This window comes from Hyla sarda, assembly GCF_029499605.1.
Source record: "Hyla sarda isolate aHylSar1 chromosome 2 unlocalized genomic scaffold, aHylSar1.hap1 SUPER_2_unloc_18, whole genome shotgun sequence".
Classification (NCBI taxonomy): Eukaryota; Metazoa; Chordata; class Amphibia; order Anura; family Hylidae; genus Hyla; species Hyla sarda.
In genome coordinates this window covers 319,130-340,380 of record NW_026607605.1, presented here as the reverse complement: position 1 = coordinate 340,380, position 21,251 = coordinate 319,130, and the positions used below count along the sequence as shown (strand labels likewise).

The following is a 21,251-nucleotide window of genomic DNA, read 5'->3' as shown; positions in this document are numbered from 1 at the left end:
TATATAGTATACATTCATATATATGGGGGTCAGTTTATAGTATAAATTCATTTGTGGGGACAAGTATATAGTAAATTTTTATGTGGGGTCATTATTAGTGTTGAGCGGCATAGGCCATATTCGAATTCGCGATATATTTTCGCATAAGCAAAAATTAGCATAAACAAAAATTTGCATGGGCAAAAGTTACCATATGTGAAAAATTTGCATAAACGAAAATTTGCATATGCAAATTTTCCCCTATGCGAAAATTTGTACGCCAGTCTCACACAGCAGTATTAGAGCCTTCTTTACACCACACAAGCTGGAAGCAGAGAGGGATGATCACTGTGATGTGTACTGTGGGGGAAAAAAACAATATTCGTAATTTCGAATATATAGTGCTATATTGGTGAATATTCGCGAATTCGCGCATTGCGAATATTTGCGAGCAACACTAGTGTTGACCACCAGACGAAGGGGCAGCCGGCACGCCCCCTCAAAAAAAGCGCTATGGCAGAGCCAGAGATATCCAAAGGCAGCGCTGCATCAGTCCCCCAAAAAATGTGAGTTCCTGGATTTAAATATCTATATTCAGGATGGCTGTTCGCATACTGCCAACTATTTTAAGGAGGTGGATGCAAACAGATACCTCGACTTTAACAGTTGCCATCTTAAATAATGGAAGAAGAACATTCCATTCGGTCAAATGAAAAGAATCCGAAGGAATTGTTCTTCCACCCAAAAATACCTACAACAACTAGAGAACCTGGAGGATCGTTTTAAACAAAAAGGGTATCCCAAACCCCTTATACAAGGAGCACGCCAGAGAGTGGACGAATTAGAACAAAGTGCTTGCTTGAAAAATAATAAACAGGGTAATGCAGAGGGGGGTTATAATGATGAATTTGATTCTGTTTTTCTAACTAGGTATTACACTTCACACACCAATATTTTTTTATTATTTTTTTTATTTTTTTTTGTATAGGTAATATCACCAGCTCATATTATTGTGTCATGATTACTGGCACCATATGTAGTCCCCCAGTTATTCTTCTTTAGATGTTTTCCGTGTCCTGTGCAGTATCTCTCCCAGAAGTCCACTTGATGGCCCCCGTGGTGGTCTACACCCCGAAGTCATCAATTTTTACTCTAAGAGAGAGTGTGCAGCTGTTTCTGGAGACGGTCAACAATAACCTCTGCATGGTGGAATAATAGGTCACGATGTTTATCAGGATCAGTAGAAGCATCACCCACTCGATGATTATGATGGGGATTTCACGGATCTCGTCCCAGTCTTCATCATTATGGAATAATTCCTTTAATGTTTCATATCCAAAATAGAAAACTACACAGACAAAAGTCAGGCCACAGCAGGTGCATCTACTATGGTGGATGACTTTTTTTGCTCCTGGTAATTTATACATCTGGATGGACTGCCCAAGGTAGTATAAGGCTTCACATGTAATGGAAATTATCGTGCTGACAAAGTGTATCCTGGGATATTCTTCGGGGGACAATACATGCATAACAGCTGTGGAAAAACAGGAGGCCCACACAATGGCCAGCAGGATCCTCTGGATCAGGACCTGATGACCCCTGAACTCTTCAGTATGCATAACCATATACTTATAAATAAGAAAGGTTAGTACCAAAGTGCCAATGGACGTCCCTATGAATCCAATTCTGAATAATATGCTTTCGGGAAAGACATTTCCCACGTCACTGTGAAGGAAAAGAAACCAATGTTATTATGGATATTTCCTCACTCCCAACCCATGAAATAAGAATCATTTGCTTGTTTATCTTACCTGATGCTCATCAGTGGCGAGGCTGCATGGCCGAGGACGACCGTCATGATGTAGCTGGTGGCAAGCCAGGCCGCACACCAAAACGCCAACAGGAGGGGGACGAACCCCAGTCCTTTTAGCTCCATTTCAGACAAGTAGAAAAAGAAGACGCTAATCTCACTATTCTCACTAATCGCACTGGAACAGACTGAAGGCTCGGGCGGCTGTCAGTGGGATGTCAGGCCTCCAGCTGTCTATGACATCACATGTGACATGTCAGAATGACTGCTTGTTTCTTTGAGCTGCCATGATTTAGTATCTGCTATAGACAGAACCTGATGTTTTTACTATGGACCTTACAGACCTCAGAACCCAAGTAATTAGTGCAGGGGCTCCATTTTGATCATCTCATATTTCACATTATTTGAGTTCCAGGGCTCAGATACATTTGCACCCTCTATAGCAGTGGTCTTCAAGCTGTGAACCCCCAACCGCTGCAGAACCACAACTCCCAGCATGCCCAGACAGCAACTTTGCATAAGGAAATAGTCTAATTAAACTTTTCTTATATATAGAATCCCTGAAATCTCCAATCTCTCCTTTTATTGCTTTATGATCTGTGTTACTTATTTGTAAAAAACAATGTTTCTGATTGTCTTCCCCCCACACACTTATGGGCTATCTCTTCAAACGACTTTATTTGACCTAAAGCGTATAATTGATTTACATAAATAAGCCCCTTTTCATCCAAAAGAGTGAATCTTTAATTTTAAGGAACTCTTTAAGTGCTTTATTCGACCATAATGAAGTAAAGTCAAAACTCCATGTGATTTAAAAAATAAATTTAAGTTCCCCCCATACTTAATTATCTAGATATGCATGGGTGTAGTGAGTATCCCAGCTTCCAAAATCTCAAAAATATCCTTCATTTTTCAGAGGCTTTTTCAAAAATGAAAGAAGCGATCTGATTGGTTGCTATGGGCAACTCAGAAACTTTTCCTCTGGGCAGGTTTTGATAAATCTCCCTCTATGGGGGAGATTCATTAAGACCAGTGTAGAGGAAGAGTTGTGCAGTTGCCCATAGCAACCAATCAGATTGCTTCTTTCATTTTTCACAATGCCTTTGCAAAATGAAAGAAGCGATCTGATTGGTTGCTATGGGCAACTCAGCATATTTTCCTGGAAAAGTTTCTGAGTTGCCCATAGCAACCAATCAGATTACTTCCTTCTTTTTTCAGAGACTTTTTCAAAAATGAAAGAAGCGATCTGATTGGTTGCTATGGGCAACTCAGCAGCTTTCCCCATAGACCACAATGGGCCTACTGGTTTCAATGGGCAAAAAATCAGAGTTAATGCACTAGACACAGTTCTCTATACCATTAACCCCTTCCCGACCTATGACATACCTGTACGTCATGGGTGGCAAGGTGTTCCCGACCCATGACATACAGGTACGTCATGAACATTTTTGCCGCTACTCGCGGCATCCCGCAGCGCCCGGTAAGATGGTGGCTATCACTGATAGCCAGCCATCTTACCATGCGACCACGGGGGGTTTCATCCCCCACCCCCCCCCCCAGCGATCGCTGCTATCAGCTGGTCAAATCTGACTAGCTAATAGCAGCGTTTCGCTATCAGAATATTTAGCAGCGCGGTGTGTAAGTCCCGATCACGGGGATCGGGACACACACCGCTCTGCTAAGTGTCCCTTACCCATCCCCCGGCATCACTTACCCGACCATGCGGTGTCCCGAGTGGTCCCGTTGCGAGCGACGTCCTCCAGGCGGTCCCGGCGGCGCTGCGTCCCGGAGGTGAGTTTCCGGCAGCAGTGCGGCATCTTCATTGGCAGCAGTGGGATCGCCGTAAAGCGATCTCACTGCTGCCTCTGGGAGTTTCAAAACGGCAACTCCCAGCATGCCCAGACAGCCTTTGGCTTTCTGGGCATGCTGGGAGTTGTAGTTTTGTAACATCTGGAGGTCCACAGTTTGGAGACCACTGTATAATGGTCTCCAATCTGTGCTGTTCCAGATGTTGCAAAACTACAACTCCCAGCATGCTCAGTCTGTCCAGGCATGCTGGGAGTTGTAGTTCTCTAACATCTGGAAGAGCATAGATTGGAGACCATTATACAGTGGTCTCCAAACTGTGGACCTCCAGATATTGCAAAACTACAACTCCCAGCATGCCCAGACTGCCCAAGCATGCTGGAAGTTGTAGTTCGGCAACATCTGATCCTTCAGATATTGGCGAACTACAACTTCCAGCATGCTTGGGCAGTCTGGGCATGCTGGGAGTTGTAGTTTTGCAACAACTGGAGGCACACTAGTTGGGAAACATTGTCCGTTCCTACCTCAGTGCCTCCAGCTGTTTCAATTGTTGCAAAACTATAACTCCCAGCATGCACTGACAGACCATGCATGCTGGGAGTTGTAGTTTTGCAACAGCTGGAGGCACACTGGTTTGGAAACGCTAAGTTTGGTTGCAAAACACTTGAAAGTTTATTACTTAACTTAGTATATCCAAACCAGTGTGCCTCCAGCTGTTGCAAAACTACAACTCCCAGCATGCACGGACAGCCAAAGGGCATGCTCGGAGTTTGCAACAGCTGGATGTTTGCCCCCTCCCCCCAATGTGAATGTACAGGGTACACTCACATGGGCGGAGGTTTACAGTGAGTGCTGCAAGTTTGAGATGGCGCAAAATTTGCGCTGCAGCTCAAACTCCCAGCGGCAAACTTGCTGTGAACCTCTGCCCATGTGACTGTACCCTAAAAACACTACACTACACTAACACTAACCTAAAATAAAAAGTAAAAAACACTACATATACACATTATCCCTACACAGCCCCCCTCCCCCCAAAAAATGAAAAACGTCTGGTACGCTACTGTTTCCAAAACGGAGCCTCCAGCTGTAGCAAAATAATAACTCCCAGTATTGCCGGACAGCCATTGACTGTCCAGGCATGCTGGGAGTTTTGCAACAGCTGGAGGCACCCTGTTTGGGAATCATTGGCATAGAATACCCCTATGTCCACCCCTATGCAAATCCCTAATTCAGGCCTCAAATGCGCATGGCGCTCTCTCACTTTGGAGCCCTGTCGTATTTCAGGGCAACAGTTTTGGGACACATATGGGGTATTGCCGTACTCGGGAGAAATTGACTTACAAATTTTGGGGGGCTTTTTCTTCTTTAACCCCTTATGAAAAGGTGAAGTTGGGGTCTACACCAGCATGTTAGTGTAAAAAAATAATTTTTTTACTCTGACATGCTGGTGTTGCCCTATACTTTTCATTTTCACAAGAGGTAAAAGGGGAAAAAAGATCCCCTAAATTTGTAATGCAATTTCTCCCGAGTATGGAGATACCCCATATGTGGGCGCAAAGTGCTCTGGGGGCGCACAACAAGGCTCAGAAGGGAGAGTGCACCATGTACATTTGAGGCGATTTGCACAGGGGTGGCTGATTGTTACAGCAGTTCTCGGAATCAGAATGATAAGTAAAAGCATTCCAGAGTTATTAATGTTTAAAGTGACAGTGGTCAGATTTTCAAAAAATGCCCAGGACCTGAAGGTGAAAATGGGCTGGGTCATGAAGGGGTTAAAGGGGTACTCCGGTGAAAACCTTTTTTTTCTTTTAAATCAACTGGCTCCGGAAAGTTAAACAGATTTGTAAATTACTTCTATTAAAAAATCGTAATCTTTCCTGTACTTATTAGCTGCTGAATACTACAGAGGAAATTATTTTCTTTTTGGAATGCTCTCTGATGACATCACGAGCACAGTGCTCTCTGCTGACGTTATTATAATAATAAGTCTTTATTTATTGTTGTCCTTAGTGGGATTTGAACCCTCTCCAGCTCCACTATATCTTTCTTGTACACTGGTGCTCAGTACTGTACACAGTACTCTATGTGAGGACTGACTAGTGATTTGTACAGCGGTAGCATTATTTCCTTGTCGTCGGCATCTATGCCCCTATTGATGTACCCCATGATTTTATTAGCCTTGGCAGCAGCTGCCCGACACTGGTCACTACAGCTAAGTTTACTGTTACCTAAGGCTCCTAAGTCCTTTTCCATGTCAGTCGTCCTAAGTGTTCTTCCATTTAATACATAATCCCAGCTCGGATTTTTGCATTACCTTACATTTATCAGTGTTGAACCTCATCTGCCACTTCCCAGCCCAAACCTCCAACCTATCCAGATCCATTTGTAACAGTGCACTGTCCTCTACAGTGTTTACCACTTTACAGAGTTTGGTGTCATCTGCAAAGATTGCTACTTTACTATTCAACCCCTCTGCAAGGTCATTCATGAATATATTAAATAGGACAGGACCCAAGACGGACCCCTGTGGTACCCCACTAGTAACAGTCACCCAATCAGAATAAGTACCATTAATAAACACCCTCTGTTTCCTATCATTGAGCCAGTTACTTACCCACTTGCGCACATTCTCCCCCAGCCCAAACCTTCTCATTTTATGCACCAACCTTTTATGTTGAACCGTATCAAATGCTTTGGAAAAATCCAGATATACGACATCCAGCGATTGCCCCTGGTCCAGTCTTGTGCTCACCTCCTCATAAAAGCTGATCAGGTTAGTTTGACAGGATCAATCCCTCATAAATCCATGCTGATACAGGGTCATACATTTATTTTTATCAAGATATTCCAATATAGCATCTCTTAGGAAACCCTCAAACAATTTACATATAACCGAGGTTAAACTAACAGGTCTATAATTCCCGGGGTCACTTTTTGACCCGTTCTTAAATATTGGCACCACATTTGCCATGCGCCAGTCCTGGGGAAGAGTCCCTGTCACTATAGAGTCCCTGAATATTAAAAATAGGGGTCTGTCTATTACATTACTTAATTCCTTTAGAACATGGGGGTGAATGCCATCTGGACCTGGTGATTTGTCTATTTTGATTTTTTGTAGGTGGCACTGTACTTCTTCCTGGGTTAGACAGGTGACCTGTACTGGGGAGTTTACCTTATCACACTGTATTTCACCTGGCATTTCATTTTCCTCAGTGAATACAGTGGAGAAGAATTTGTTTAGTATATTTGCTTTTTCCTGATCCCCGTTTATAGTTTCTTCCTCATCATTTTTTAAAGGGCCAACACTTTCATTTTTGACCTTTTTGCTATTTATATAATTAAAGAACATTTTGGAGTTAGTTATACTCTCTTTGGCAATGAGTCTTTCTGTCTCTATTTTTGCGGCTTTTATCTGTTTTTTACATATTTCACATTTTTCTCTATAGCTTTTTAATGCTTCTTCACTGCTGTCCTGTTTTAGTAACTGAAATGCTTTATTTTTGTCATTTATTGCCCCCTTAACATTTTTATTCATCCATATTGGTTTTCTTTTATTTCTGACCCTTTTATTCCTATAAAGTATATACATCTTACAGTGAAAATTTCAGATATTTTTAAAAGTCTCCCATTTAGTGTCAGTATTGTTATTTTTGAGGACATTATCCCATTTTATATTGGTATGGGCTTCTCTGAGTGGATCGAACTTTGCTTTTCGAAAGTTCATTGTTTTTGTGGCCCCTCGAGAGATTCCCTTATTGAAGAACAAGTTATAATGTATTAAATTATGATCACTATTTCCTCGGTGTCCATCTACTTGCACATTAATTACTCTGTCAGTTTCAGTACGTTGGTAAATATTAAGTCTAGTAGGGTGCCCCCTCTGGTCAGGAACTGCACCATTTGGGACAGATAATGGTCTTTAGCTATAGTCAGAAATCTGTTTCCTTTAAAATCAAAGTCTGCCCAGTTCTCCATGAACCCAAACCCCTCCTTCCTACACCAGCTTCTGAGCCACTTGTTTACCTCCCTAATCTCCCGCTGCCTCTCTGGTACGGCTCGTGGTACAGGTAATATTTCAGAAAATACTACCTTGGAGGTCCTTGCCTTAAGCTTGCAGCCTAAGTCCCTGAAATCCTTTTTATGGACACTCCATCTACCTCTTACTTTGTCATTGGTGCCAATATGTACCATGACTGCTGGGTCTTCTCCAGCCCCACCCAGCAACCTGTCAACCCGATCCGCGATGTGCCGAACTCGAGCGCCAGGAAGACAAAACACTGTTCGGCTATCCCGGTCTTTGTGACAGATCGCCCTGTCTGTCCCCCTAATAATTGAGTCCCCCACTACCAGTACCTGTCTGACCTGCCCTGCTCTCCTCCCTCCCTCCTTACTGGAGCAGACACCCCCCTGGCGGTCAGAGGCAAAGTCCTGCTGCAGTACCGCTAGCTCTGAAATGACATCCCCCTCATCTGCCAACTGGGCAAACTTGTTGGGGTGTGCCAGTTCAGGACTAGCCTCCCTGACACTTTTCCCTCTACCCCGTTTTCTAACTGTAACCCAGCTAACTGCCTGACTGTCCTGCCCCTCCGTCCCACTATCCATCCCCACCTCGACCCCAGAGAGTACCTGCTCAGTGAGCAGGAGACTACTCTGCGGGTTGTCAATGCATCTCAGTGTTGCCAGTTGCTCCTCTAGATCCAGGATCTGGGCTTCTAAATGAGCAACTCGCACACATCTCGCACAACAATATGCACCCCCAAACTGTTGTTCAAGGATTGCATACATTGCGCAAGATGCACACTGGACTGCCTTTTCCAACATGGAGGTCATACTAGATTTGGGGATTGCAAAAATTAACAGAAAATAAAAAAAAATCTAATATTTCAATTTAAACTTCCTGAATTTAAAGTCCCTTAATTTTAAGTCCCCTCACTTTTATACTCACTCACTTGTATGCTTCACACTCTTGTATACAGACAAACAATCGCTAGCTCAACATAGTGTATTTGCTTTATATTTATCACAACCACAACCACCTCTCTTCCACTGCCTGGAAGTGAAACTTTTTTTTTTTTTTTTCATTTACACATCCGAATTTAACGAAAAGTCGTAAAAGACCTGTGGGGTGTTAAGGCTCACTGGACCCCTTGGTACGTGCCTTGAGGGGTGTAGTTTCCAAAATGGTATGCCATGTGGGGGTTTTCTGCTCTTCTGGCACCATAGGGGCTTCCAAAATGTGACATGCCCCCCAAAAACCATTTCAGCAAAAATTCACTCTCCAAAATCCCATTGTTGCTCCTTCCCTTCTGAGCCCTCTACTGCACCAGCCGAACACTTTACATACACATATGAGGCATTTCCTTACTCTAGAGAAATTGGTTTACAAATTTTAGGGGTCTTTTTCTCCTATTACCCCTTGTAAAAATTCAAAAACTGGGTCTACAAGAACATGCGAGTGTAAAAAATGGAGATTTTGAATTTCCTCCTTCACTTTGCTGCTATTCCTGTGAAACACCTAAAGGGTTAACACACTTACCCAAATGTCATTTTGGATACTTTGAGGGGTGCAGTTTTTATAATGGGGTCATTTGTGGGGTATTTCTAATATGAAGGCCCTTCAAATCCACTTAAAAACTGAACTGGTCCCTGAAAAATTCCAATTTAGAAAATGTTGTGAAAAATTGGAAAAGTGCTGCTGAACTTTGAAGCCCTCTGATATCTTCTAAAAGTTAAAACCTGTCAACTTTATGATGAAAATATAAAGTAGACATATTGTATCTGTGAATCAATATATAATTTATTTGGAATGTCTGTTTTTGTTACAAGCAGAGAGCTTCAAAGTTAGAAAAATGCTAAATTTTCTATTTTTTCATCAAATTTTTGAATTTTTCACCAAGAAATGATGCAAGCCTCAACAAAAATTTACCACTAACATGAAGTAGAATATGTCACGAAAAAACAATCTCAGAATCAGAATGAAAAGTAAAAGCATCCCAGAGTTATTAATGCTTAAAATGATAGTGGTCAGATGTGCAAAAATGGCTGGGTCCTTAAGGTGAAAATGGGCTGGTTCCTTAAGGGGTTAAACCCCACTGGCATTTGACAGATCTTTGGAACAGTGGGCTGTGCAAATGAAAAATTTTCATTTTTCTTTTGGCAGACCACTGCTCAAAAAAATCTATCAGACACCTGTGAGATGTAAATGCTCACTGCACTTCTTATTAGGGGTGTAGTTTCCAAAATGGGGTCACATGTGGGGGGGGGGGGGGGTTCACTGTTCTGGCACCATGGTGGCCTAAACACACATGGCTTCCAATTTCAGCCAGATTCTCTCTCCAAAAGCCCAATGGTGCTCCTTCTCTTCTGAGCCCTGTAGTTCACCCGCAGAGCACTTTACATCCACATGTGGGGTATTTTCTGACTCAGAAGAGATGGAGTTACAAATTTTGCGGGGCTTTTTCTCCTATTACCCCTTGTCAAAATGATAAAATTGGGGTAACAATAGCATTTTAGGGAAAAAAATATACATTTTTTTATTTTCACCTCCAACTTTAACTAAAATGTTGTCAAACACCTGTGGGATGTTAAGGCTCACTATACCCCTTGTTACTTTACGTGAGGGGTGTAGTTATCTAAATGGGGGTCACATATGGGTGTTTTCTATGTTTATGTCAGAACTGCTGTAACTACCAGCCACCCCTGTGCAAATCACCAATTTAGGCCTCAAATGTATATGGTACACTCTGTTTACACTCACATGCTGGTGTAGACCCAAAATTTACCTTTTCTTAAGTGGTAAAAGAAGAGAAAAAAAATTTGTAACCCCAAACTGTTGCCTTGAAATATGAGAGGGCTCCAAAGTGAAAGAGCACCATGTGCATTTGAGGCCTAAATTAGGGATTTGTATCGACCTCCAAATTACCCTACAGCAGTGCTTCCCAAATAGGGTGTCTCCAGCTGTTGCACTACTTCCTGTTCAGGGTGTGGTTGTGTGATCGTCAGCTCCAGGAGAACCAGAGAACCAGAGAGCAGCAGGATTTTCACCAGCCCTCCCCCCCCCCAAGTTTGTGGCAGCCTTCGGGGAAGGGCTTCCCTGCATGAACCCCAACGTCCCCACCTCCCGTACCAGGCCGGCGGGAGGTGGAGGTGACATTGCAACGGCCAACTCCCAGGATGGGGTACAGAGATCCTCCAGGATCCGCAGAAATGCAGAACCAACTCCACCGTCCATATCTGGAAGCCGCAAGGCTGCAAGGAAGGCTACAAGCATGGCTGCAGGTAAAGGCCTGCATGAAGGTGAGGAGTTGAGGAGAAACATGGGGAGGCAAGGTACCTCTGAACCCCAGCAATGGGGGGTATTGGGTCTCAGGGAGTCTTTGGCCACTTTTGGGTCCCGACTCCAAGCAAAAATGGCGGAGTATGAGCGTCTTGGCAAAATGCTTTGTGGGCTAAGAGAGGACTTAAAATGTGCCCGTTACCAGGCTGATTACACCTCAAAAAATCTAAGGCCAGTGTATTCGGCTAAAGTGCGCACCCTGAAAAAAGATGTTGAGGAGGTAGAAAGGGTGAGGATGGAGATCATGGAAGGGGCTGGTATCTTCAGAGAAAAACTCTGCAATGAAAGTCGGTTCAGAGGCCAGCAGAACCCAGAAAGATAGGAGGAGGTCAGTCACAGCGAAAGCAGTGCAGAGGAGGATGGTGTGGAGGTGGATGGTGGAGGAGAAAAAGAGAACAGTGCTGAGGAGGACAGTGTGGAGGAAGATGGTGGTGGAGAAAGAGAGGACAGTGCTGAGGAAGGTGCTAAAGAGAAGCAAGATGGTGGTGCAGAGGAGAGTGAAATGGAGGAGGACACAACCCAGAGTTCATACATAAATCCTGCTCAGGTAGCCCTGCCTGTAACGTCAGATGACAGCAGTGACGACAGCGGCAGCAGCAATGGGTTAATTGGTGGCGGATTGCTGAAGGCGATTGTGCTCCAAGAGTCACCTACCCATTTTGAGAACTTCTCATTTGGAAATGACTTGGGCCCAGATACTGAGGTGAAGGGCAAGAGGAAGAGGAGAAATAAAAGGAAAAAAGGAGAGGTCACCAGACTTGTTTATTCTTCTCTCCAGCAGTCTGGGCCATCTGAAAAGGTGGTTAAGGCTGGTGGGCCCCCCAGTCTGCCCGACCCCGCTTTTGCTGTAAAGCGGGGCCAGCATGGGGGGTACGTGGTGGATAAGGTTTCTAAGATGGCTGCAGACGCCAAGGAGCCCGCCTGTCCTGCCGGTAGGGAAGGGCAGGACAGGCTTAAGGTGGGCGACTCCGATGCTGCAGGACCACCCCAGGTGGGCAGGGGGCGTGTCCTAGTGCCGGAGCTTGGTGATGTTGCTGTCTGCTCGGGGGGCGGTCCCCCGAGCGATCTGGGCATAGCAGGGCACTCCTCTGTGAGGGGGGGGGGGAGTGTCCATGCGTCTGGATTGGTAGAAAAGCCCGGGCGGTTGGGTGAGGTGGCTCATGAAGGTTGCACTGACGCTGTGGGGAATCCCTGCCCGTCGGCTGCTGTAGGAGGGGTGGGGGTGCGTCCGGAGGGACAGCTCCCACCCAGTGTGAAGCAGTTCTCACTGGGAACATCATCGGCGTTGAAGGAAGTGTCATCACTGGAACTGGAAGTAACATCGCCAGAACCGAAAAAGCGGTCATCGGGGGCGGGACCAGCAGCACAAACCCCCGTGGCATACGCAAATAACCCGGCCAGCTCAGGAAAGTTTAGCCAGGATAATAGTGTGAAAGGGAAGAGTGCAAAAGAGAGTGAAAATTTTGGTGATGGTATGTTGCATGAAAATGTTAGCAGTGTGCAAGAGTGGGGCATTAGAGGAGTACAAGAGAGGGGTGCTAGCGGTGTGCAAGAGGGGGGTGCTAGCGGTGTGCAAGAGAGGGGTGCTAGCGGTGTGCAAGAGAGGGGTGCTAGCGGTGTGCGAGAGAGGGGTGCTAGCGGTGTGCGAGAGAGGGGTGCTAGCGGTGTGCGAGAGAGGGGTGCTAGCGGTGTGCAAGAGAGGGATGCTAGCGGTGTGTGAGAGAGGGGTGCTAGAGGTGTACAAGAGAGGGATGCTAGCGGTGTGCAAGAGAAGAGTGCTGGAGGCGGGCAAAGGGATGTCACTGGATCAGTAAAGAGTACTGCTGGTTCGGCTGCCCCCCTGGTGGTGACTGCTAGAAGCTATGCCAGCGTCGCTGCCGGGGAATCAAGAGGGTCCCCGTCTCCATCTGGTTCTGGGGGTCACTTGCAGCGGCGCCTCCTGGAGGCTCTGCATAAGGGTGATAGGTCAATTGAGGTAGAAGGGAGGGGTTCGGTTGACCTGTCTTTTTGGATAGAGAGGCATGGTCTGGGTGCCTTCCGAGAACAGAATGGGGAGGTGATGTGGTCCCTCCCGACACCCGGGCAGGATAGTAACCGTAGGAATGTGGCCCATCTGATTTGGAGGGGTAAAGATGCGTGCCCGCCCCGGGCAAGGGTGGTTGAGCTCCTCCTTCAGATGGAGTTCAGGGCGAGTGACATCTTTGCCCTGATTCACCCCTATGGTTCTTCTGAGTTCGACATCAGCTTTGTTCGGCCAGAGGGTCTTGAACTTTTCTGGTCGAATTACGAGATGGTGAAGAACGAGCCCGGCTGGCGGGATTTCGCTGTAAAAGCGATATCCCGGCAGAACCAAACCAAGAGAGTGACCGTTTTGACCCTGTAACGAGTCGCTCTCTTGCTACGACATCATGACCTGGCTCGGTCGTTATGGGGATGTGACGGACATGCCCAAGAAAAATCTTGATGAGCACGGGATCTGGTCTGGGGCCTGGACGTTTTCCGTCAAACTTAGGCGTTCAGGGAGCACAGTTGCCCACATCCCATCGGCAGCCTTCCTCGGACGTGACAGTATCCAAGTCTTCTACCAGGGGCAGCCTAAAGTCTGCCACAGGTGTGGTAGTCCTACCCATTTTAGCGCAGCCTGCACTGTGCAGGTTTGCGCTTTGTGTGGTGGGGCTGGTCATTTGGCTGCATCCTGTGGGCAGATCCGGTGTCATCTGTGTGGTGTCCTAGGACACCCTTTCAGCCGTTGCCCCAGCGCCTTTTCCCGTGTGGTGGCCGCTCCAGCTGGGGAGAGCTTTAGGGTTGCCCCGGCTGGGGAGGGTACTTGCATGGGTGAAGGAGCAACAGGGTTAATGAAGAGCAAGAAGGGGCCTGCCAAACTAAGGCGAGAGGAAAACCGCAGAAGAAGCAGGGAGCTGGAGAGTTCTGAGGTGGCGGGGGTAGCTCCTGGCCCTGCTCCTGTCACTAGCCCAGATGTTGCTGAGACCCTGGGGGATGATGTGTTGGATGAGGAGATTAGGAGGATTCGCGAAGAGGAAGGCAAAGAGGCTGATCTTTCTGATTCCTCCCACTATGAAAGTGTGGATGAGGAGGGGAGCTAAAGGCCGAAAAAAGACAAGGGCAAAAAAGTTGTAAAGGGGAAGTCTCAGTCCTCTATTTCAGGTGCTAAAGGCCAGGTCCTAAAAGGAAGCTTACCTGCCCCCCTTCTGATTGACCTATCGAACAGGTACCTTGTCCTTGATACCATCTCCTCCCCCTCATTGGAGGGGGGTGGCGAGGATGGGGTGCCTGAGGGATTGGAGCCTCCAGGGGGAACTGGGTCCTGTCCTGTTGAGGCATCTTCCTCGGAGGGCAGGGCTAACTCAGGGCCAGATGGAGATGGGAGCCAGATGGATCAGTCTGAGTCAAAAAAGAGATCTAAAGAAAGTAAGAATGCTCCTTCTTCTTCAGGGGATGAGGCGGTGAAGAAGAAGGGCAAGAAAAAATAATGGGTAAGGCCGTCTAACTCAATTACCCAGGATGGCAGCACTCACCCCATTGACGCTGGCATCTATTAATTGTGCCAGTATAAAGTCTGATACGGCTAGATTCGCAGCCTTTGATTTTCTCGGCCGTGTTGAAGCCGACATTTTCTTTTTACAGGAGACCAGGTTGTCAGATCTAGCCTCTCTGGTGAAAGCCAGAAGAGAGTGGAGGCGCGGCCCCTCCCACTGGTCTCTTGCGGCTGAGCCGTATAGTGGGGTGGCGGTCCTTTTTACCGCTCCGGTCGAATGCAGACGGGTCATTGAGTTAGAAATGGGGAGGTGCCTGATCTTAGATGTCTTCATGAAGGTTCAAGAGCTCCGGCTCATTAACATCTACGCCCCACAAACAAAGTGGGGCCGTAAGGATCTCTTTATGAGGATTAAGCCCTTTCTTTTTACTAGCCGGCAAGTGATCTTTGGAGGGGACTTCAATAATGTCACGAGGTCCCAAGATAGGAGAGGTTCCAATGATCGGCTGGCTTATGACTGTGTGGCCCTTAGTAATATAGTCAGGGAAGCTCGCCTAGAGGATGCCCACATCCGGAGCCCCTCAGGCCACGCGGGTTTCACCTTTCATCGAGGTAGCAGCAGGTCTAGGATAGACAGGTTTTATTTAAAGGAGGAAGCCGTCTCTTCCGCAGTGTCCGTGGTTCAGGTGGAGTTCTCCGACCACTGTATGATTTTGTTTTCTCTGAATGTTTCAGAGACCCCCCGGATGGGAAAAGGTTATTGGAAGCTGAATTCGTCCCTCCTGGAGGAAGCAGAGATAAGACAGTCCTTTGAGGATTTTCTTCAGAGTCAGGTACCTTTACTGGACTTTTGTAGTAGTAAGTCTGAGTGGTGGGAGATATTCAAGAAGCGGGTTGCGGGGTTCTTCCGCCAGCTCTCGAGCCTCAGGTCCCTGAGCAGGTATCGCCTGTATCAGGGACTGAGGAGGAAACTCGAGCTTCTCGTCTCGACTGGAGGTAGCCGAGAGGATATCTCCAGAGTGAAGTCCTTGCTGATGAGGTGTCAGTACGATAGGCACGCATCTTTGGTTTTTGAGAGGGATTACGGGAAGTACCGCTCGCCCGACCCTTACAGGAACTGCAAGATGTCAGTGAGTAGTAAAGTAGTCTCAGGACTGATTGATAGTACGGGATCTCTGAATCGGTCCAGATCAGGGATCCTGGAGGTCGTCAGATCCTTCTACTCGCACCTCTTGGGGAGGAAGGATCTAGATCGAGACGGGATGTCGGCTTTCCTGGCTGAAACCATTCCTGAGCCAGGGGTAGACCCCTCTCTTGGCATTTTGGCAGAAGAAATCAGGGAAGAGGAAGTGAGACTGGTGATCGAGGGGGTTGCCCCCAAGAAGTCGCCAGGTCCGAATGGCTTAACATCCGAGTGGTACAGGACCTTTAAGGAGTCTTTAGCTCCCCTCTTGACTGAGGTATTCAATGAGTGTCTCTCCTCGGGCACTCTACCAAAGTCAATGAGGAGGTCAGCCCTGATTCTTCTGTCAAAGGGTAAAGATCCCAGCCGTATTGAGAATTGGAGGCCCATAGCTCTTCTCAATACAGACAGGAAGCTTCTGGCCAAGATACTGTTTAATCGGCTGGTGAAGTTTGCACCCCAGCTCCTTTCGGGGGCTCAGCACTGCTCTGTTCCAGGCCGAAGCACCTTAAGTGCTGTCCTCAGTGTCAGGGAGGCAGTGGAGCGGAGTAGTGCGGGTCTCTGGAAGGGGTACTTACTGTCCTTGGATCAGGCCAAAGCATTTGATCGAGTGAACCATGACTACCTCTGGTCCGTCCTCCTGAGATATGGCTTACCGTGTACTTTTGTTAATTGGCTTAAGATCTTGTATGCAGGGGCAGAGAGTTTCCCGCTGGTGAACGGGTGGTCTGGCCGCTCTTTTGAGGTGGGGTCTGGAGTCCGTCAGGGTTTAAAAAAATGATGAGGAAGAAATTATAAACGGGGATCAGGAAAAAGCAAATATACTAAACAAATTCTTCTCCACTGTATTCACTGAGGAAAATGAAATGCCAGGTGAAATACAGTGTGATAAGGTAAACTCCCCAGTACAGGTCACCTGTCTAACCCAGGAAGAAGTACAGTGCCACCTACAAAAAATCAAAATAGACAAATCACCAGGTCCAGATGGCATTCACCCCCATGTTCTAAAGGAATTAAGTAATGTAATAGACAGACCCCTATTTTTAATATTCAGGGACTCTATAGTGACAGGGACTCTTCCCCAGGACTGGCGCATGGCAAATGTGGTGCCAATATTTAAGAACGGGTCAAAAAGTGACCCCGGGAATTATAGACCTGTTAGTTTAACCTCGGTTATATGTAAATTGTTTGAGGGTTTCCTAAGAGATGCTATTTTGGAATATCTTGATAAAAATAAATGTATGACCCTGTATCAACATGGCTTTATGAGGGATTGATCCTGTCAAACTAACCTGATCAGCTTTTATGAGGAGGTGAGCACAAGACTGGACCAGGGGCAATCGCTGGATGTCGTATATCTGGATTTTTCCAAAGCATTTGATACGGTTCCACATAAAAGGTTGGTGCATAAAATGAGAAGGTTTGGGCTGGGGGAGAATGTGCGCAAGTGAATAAGTAACTGGCTCAATGATAGGAAACAGAGGGTGTTTATTAATGGTACTTATTCTGATTGGGTGACTGTTACTAGTGGGGTACCACAGGGGTCCGTCTTGGGTCCTGTCCTATTTAATATATTCATGAATGACCTTGCAGAGGGGTTGAATAGTAAAGTAGCAATCTTTGCAGATGACACCAAACTGTGTAAAGTGGTAAACACTATAGAGGACAGTGCACTGTTACAAATGGATCTGGATAGGTTGGAGGTTTGGGCTGGGAAGTGGCAGATGAGGTTCAACACTGATAAATGTAAGGTAATGCAAAAATCCGAGCTGGGATTATGTATTAAATGGAAGAACACTTAGGACGACTGACATGGAAAAGGACTTAGGAGCCTTAGGTAACAGTAAACTTAGCTGTAGTGACCAGTGTCGGGCAGCTGCTGCCAAGGCTAATAAAATCATGGGGTACATCAATAGGGGCATAGATGCCGACGACAAGGAAATAATGCTACCGCTGTACAAATCACTAGTCAGTCCTCACATAGAGTACTGTGTACAGTACTGAGCACCAGTGTACAAGAAAGATATAGTGGAGCTGGAGAGGGTTCAAATCCCACTAAGGACAACAATAAATAAAGACTTATTATTATTATTATTATAATAACGTCAGCAGAGAGCACTGTGCTCGTGATGTCATCAGAGAGCATTCCAAAAAGAAAATAATTTCCTCTGTAGTATTCAGCAGCTAATAAGTACAGGAAAGATTACGATTTTTTAATAGAAGTAATTTACAAATCTGTTTAACTTTCCGGAGCCAGTTGATTTAAAAGAAAAAAAAGGTTTTCACCGGAGTACCCCTTTAACCCCTTCATGACCCAGCCCATTTTCACCTTCAGGTCCTGGGCATTTTTTGAAAATCTGACCACTGTCACTTTAAACATTAATAACTCTGGAATGCTTTTACTTATCATTCTGATTCCGAAAACTGCTGTAACAATCAGCCACCCCTGTGCAAATCGCCTCAAATGTACATGGTGCACTCTCCCTTCTGAGCCTTGTTGTGCGCCCCCAGAGCACTTTGCGCCCACATATGGGGTATCTCCATACTCGGGAGAAATTGCATTACAAATTTAGGGGATCTTTTTTCCCCTTTTACCTCTTGTGAAAATGAAAAGTATAGGGCAACACCAGCATGTCAGAGTAAAAAAATTATTTTTTTACACTAACATGCTGGTGTAGACCCCAACTTCACCTTTTCATAAGGGGTTAAAGAAGAAAAAGCCCCCCAAAATTTGTAAGTCAATTTCTCCCGAGTACGGCAATACCCCATATGTGTCCCAAAACTGTTGCCCTGAAATACGACAGGGCTCCAAAGTGAGAGAGCGCCATGCGCATTTGAGGCCTGAATTAGGGATTTGCATAGGGGTGGACATAGGGGTATTCTATGCCAATGATTCCCAAACAGGGTGCCTCCAGCTGTTGCAAAACTCCCAGCATGCCTGGACAGTCAATGGCTGTCCGGCAATACTGGGAGTTATTATTTTGCTACAGCTGGAGGCTCCGTTTTGGAAACAGTAGCGTACCAGACGTTTTTCATTTTTTGGGGGGAGGGGGGCTGTGTAGGGATAATGTGTATATGTAGTGTTTTTTACTTTTTATTTTAGGTTAGTGTTAGTGTAGTGTAGTGTTTTTAGGGTACAGTCACATGGGCAGAGGTTCACAGCAAGTTTGCCGCTGGGAGTTTGAGCTGCAGCGCAAATTTTGCGCCATCTCAAACTTGCAGCACTCACTGTAAACCTCCGCCCATGTGAGTGTACCCTGTACATTCACATTGGGGGGAGGGGGCAAACATCCAGCTGTTGCAAACTCCGAGCATGCCCTTTGGCTGTCCGTGCATGCTGGGAGTTGTAGTTTTGCAACAGCTGGAGGCACACTGGTTTGGATATACTAAGTTAAGTAATAAACTTTCAAGTGTTTTGCAACCAAACTTAGCGTTTCCAAACCAGTGTGCCTCCAGCTGTTGCAAAACTACAACTCCCAGCATGCATGGTCTGTCAGTGCATGCTGGGAGTTATAGTTTTGCAACAATTGAAACAGCTGGAGGCACTGAGGTAGGAAACGGACAATGTTTCCCAACTAGTGTGCCTCCAGTTGTTGCAAAACTACAACTCCCAGCATGCCCAGACTGCCCAAGCATGCTGGAAGTTGTAGTTCGCCAATATCTGAAGGATCAGATGTTGCCGAACTACAACTTCCAGCATGCTTGGGCAGTCTGGGCATGCTGGGAGTTGTAGTTTTGCAATATCTGGAGGTCCACAGTTTGGAGACCACTGTATAATGGTCTCCAATCTATGCTCTTCCAGATGTTAGAGAACTACAACTCCCAGCATGCCTGGACAGACTGAGCATGCTGGGAGTTGTAGTTTTGCAACATCTGGAACAGCACAGATTGGAGACCATTATACAGTGGTCTCCAAACTGTGGACCTCCAGATGTTACAAAACTACAACTCCCAGCATGCCCAGAAAGCCAAAGGCTGTCTGGGCATGCTGGGAGTTGCCGTTTTGAAACTCCCAGAGGCAGCAGTGAGATCGCTTTACGGCGATCCCACTGCTGCCAATGAAGATGCCGCACTGCTGCCGGAAACTCACCTCCGGGACGCAGCGCCGCCGGGACCGCCTGGAGGACGTCGCTCGCAACGGGACCACTCGGGACACCGCATGGTCGGGTAAGTGATGCCGGGGGATGGGTAAGGGACACTTAGCAGAGCGGTGTGTGTCCCGATCCCCGTGATCGGGACTTACACACCGCGCTGCTAAATATTCTGATAGCGAAACGCTGCTATTAGCTAGTCAGATTTGACCAGCTGATAGCAGCGATCGCTGGGGGGGGGGGTGGGGGATGAAACCCCCCGTGGTCGCATGGTAAGATGGCTGGCTATCAGTGATAGCCACCATCTTACCGGGCGCTGCGGGATGCCGCGAGTAGCGGCAAAAATGTTCATGACGTACCTGTATGTCATGGGTCGGGAACACCTTGCCACCCATGACGTACAGGTATGTCATAGGTCGGGAAGGGGTTAATGGTATAGAGAACTGTGTCTAGTGCATTAACTCTGATTTTTTGCCCATTGAAACCAGTAGGCCCATTGTGGTCTATGGGGAAAGCTGCTGAGTTGCCCATAGCAACCAATCAGATCGCTTCTTTCATTTTTGAAAAAGTCTCTGAAAAAAGAAGGAAGTAATCTGATTGGTTGCTATGGGCAACTCAGAAACTTTTCCAGGAAAATATGCTGAGTTGCCCATAGCAACCAATCAGATCGCTTCTTTCATTTTGCAAAGGCATTGTGAAAAATGAAAGAAGCAATCTGATTGGTTGCTATGGGCAACTGCACAACTCTTCCTCTACACTGGTCTTAATGAATCTCCCCCATAGAGGGAGATTTATCAAAACCTGCCCAGAGGAAAAGTTTCTGAGTTGCCCATAGCAACCAATCAGATCGCTTCTTTCATTTTTGAAAAAGCCTCTGAAAAATGAAGGATATTTTTGAGATTTTGGAAGCTGGGATACTCACTACACCCATGCATATCTAGATAATTAAGTATGGGGGGAACTTAAATTTATTTTTTAAATCACATAGACTATTTCCTTATGCAAAGTTGCTGTCTGGGCATGCTGGGAGTTGTGGTTCTGCAGCGGTTGGGGGTTCACAGCTTGAAGACCACTGCTATAGAGGGTGCAAATGTATCTGAGCCCTGGAACTCAAATAATGTGAAATATGAGATGATCAAAATGGAGCCCCTGCACTAATTACTTGGGTTCTGAGGTCTGTAAGGTCCATAGTAAAAACATCAGGTTCTGTCTATAGCAGATACTAAATCATGGCAGCTCAAAGAAACAAGCAGTCATTCTGACATGTCACATGTGATGTCATAGACAGCTGGAGGCCTGACATCCCACTGACAGCCGCCCGAGCCTTCAGTCTGTTCCAGTGCGATTAGTGAGAATAGTGAGATTAGCGTCTTCTTTTTCTACTTGTCTGAAATGGAGCTAAAAGGACTGGGGTTCGTCCCCCTCCTGTTGGCGTTTTGGTGTGCGGCCTGGCTTGCCACCAGCTACATCATGACGGTCGTCCTCGGCCATGCAGCCTCGCCACTGATGAGCATCAGGTAAGATAAACAAGCAAATGATTCTTATTTCAT

General features: G+C 46.4%; 1 protein-coding gene across 1 annotated transcript; it reads right to left on the bottom strand.

Moving 5' to 3' along the window:
- Positions 1–1,103: 1,103 nt before the first annotated feature.
- LOC130298352 (uncharacterized) lies at positions 1,104–3,750 on the bottom strand. The gene is made up of 2 exons (XM_056551282.1): positions 3,504–3,750; positions 1,104–1,704 (listed from the first exon to the last, which is right to left on the bottom strand). The coding sequence occupies exons 1-2, from the start codon at positions 3,737–3,739 to the stop codon at positions 1,104–1,106; spliced, it is 837 nt and encodes a 278-aa protein (XP_056407257.1). The 5' UTR covers positions 3,740–3,750.
- Positions 3,751–21,251: the final 17,501 nt, after the last annotated feature.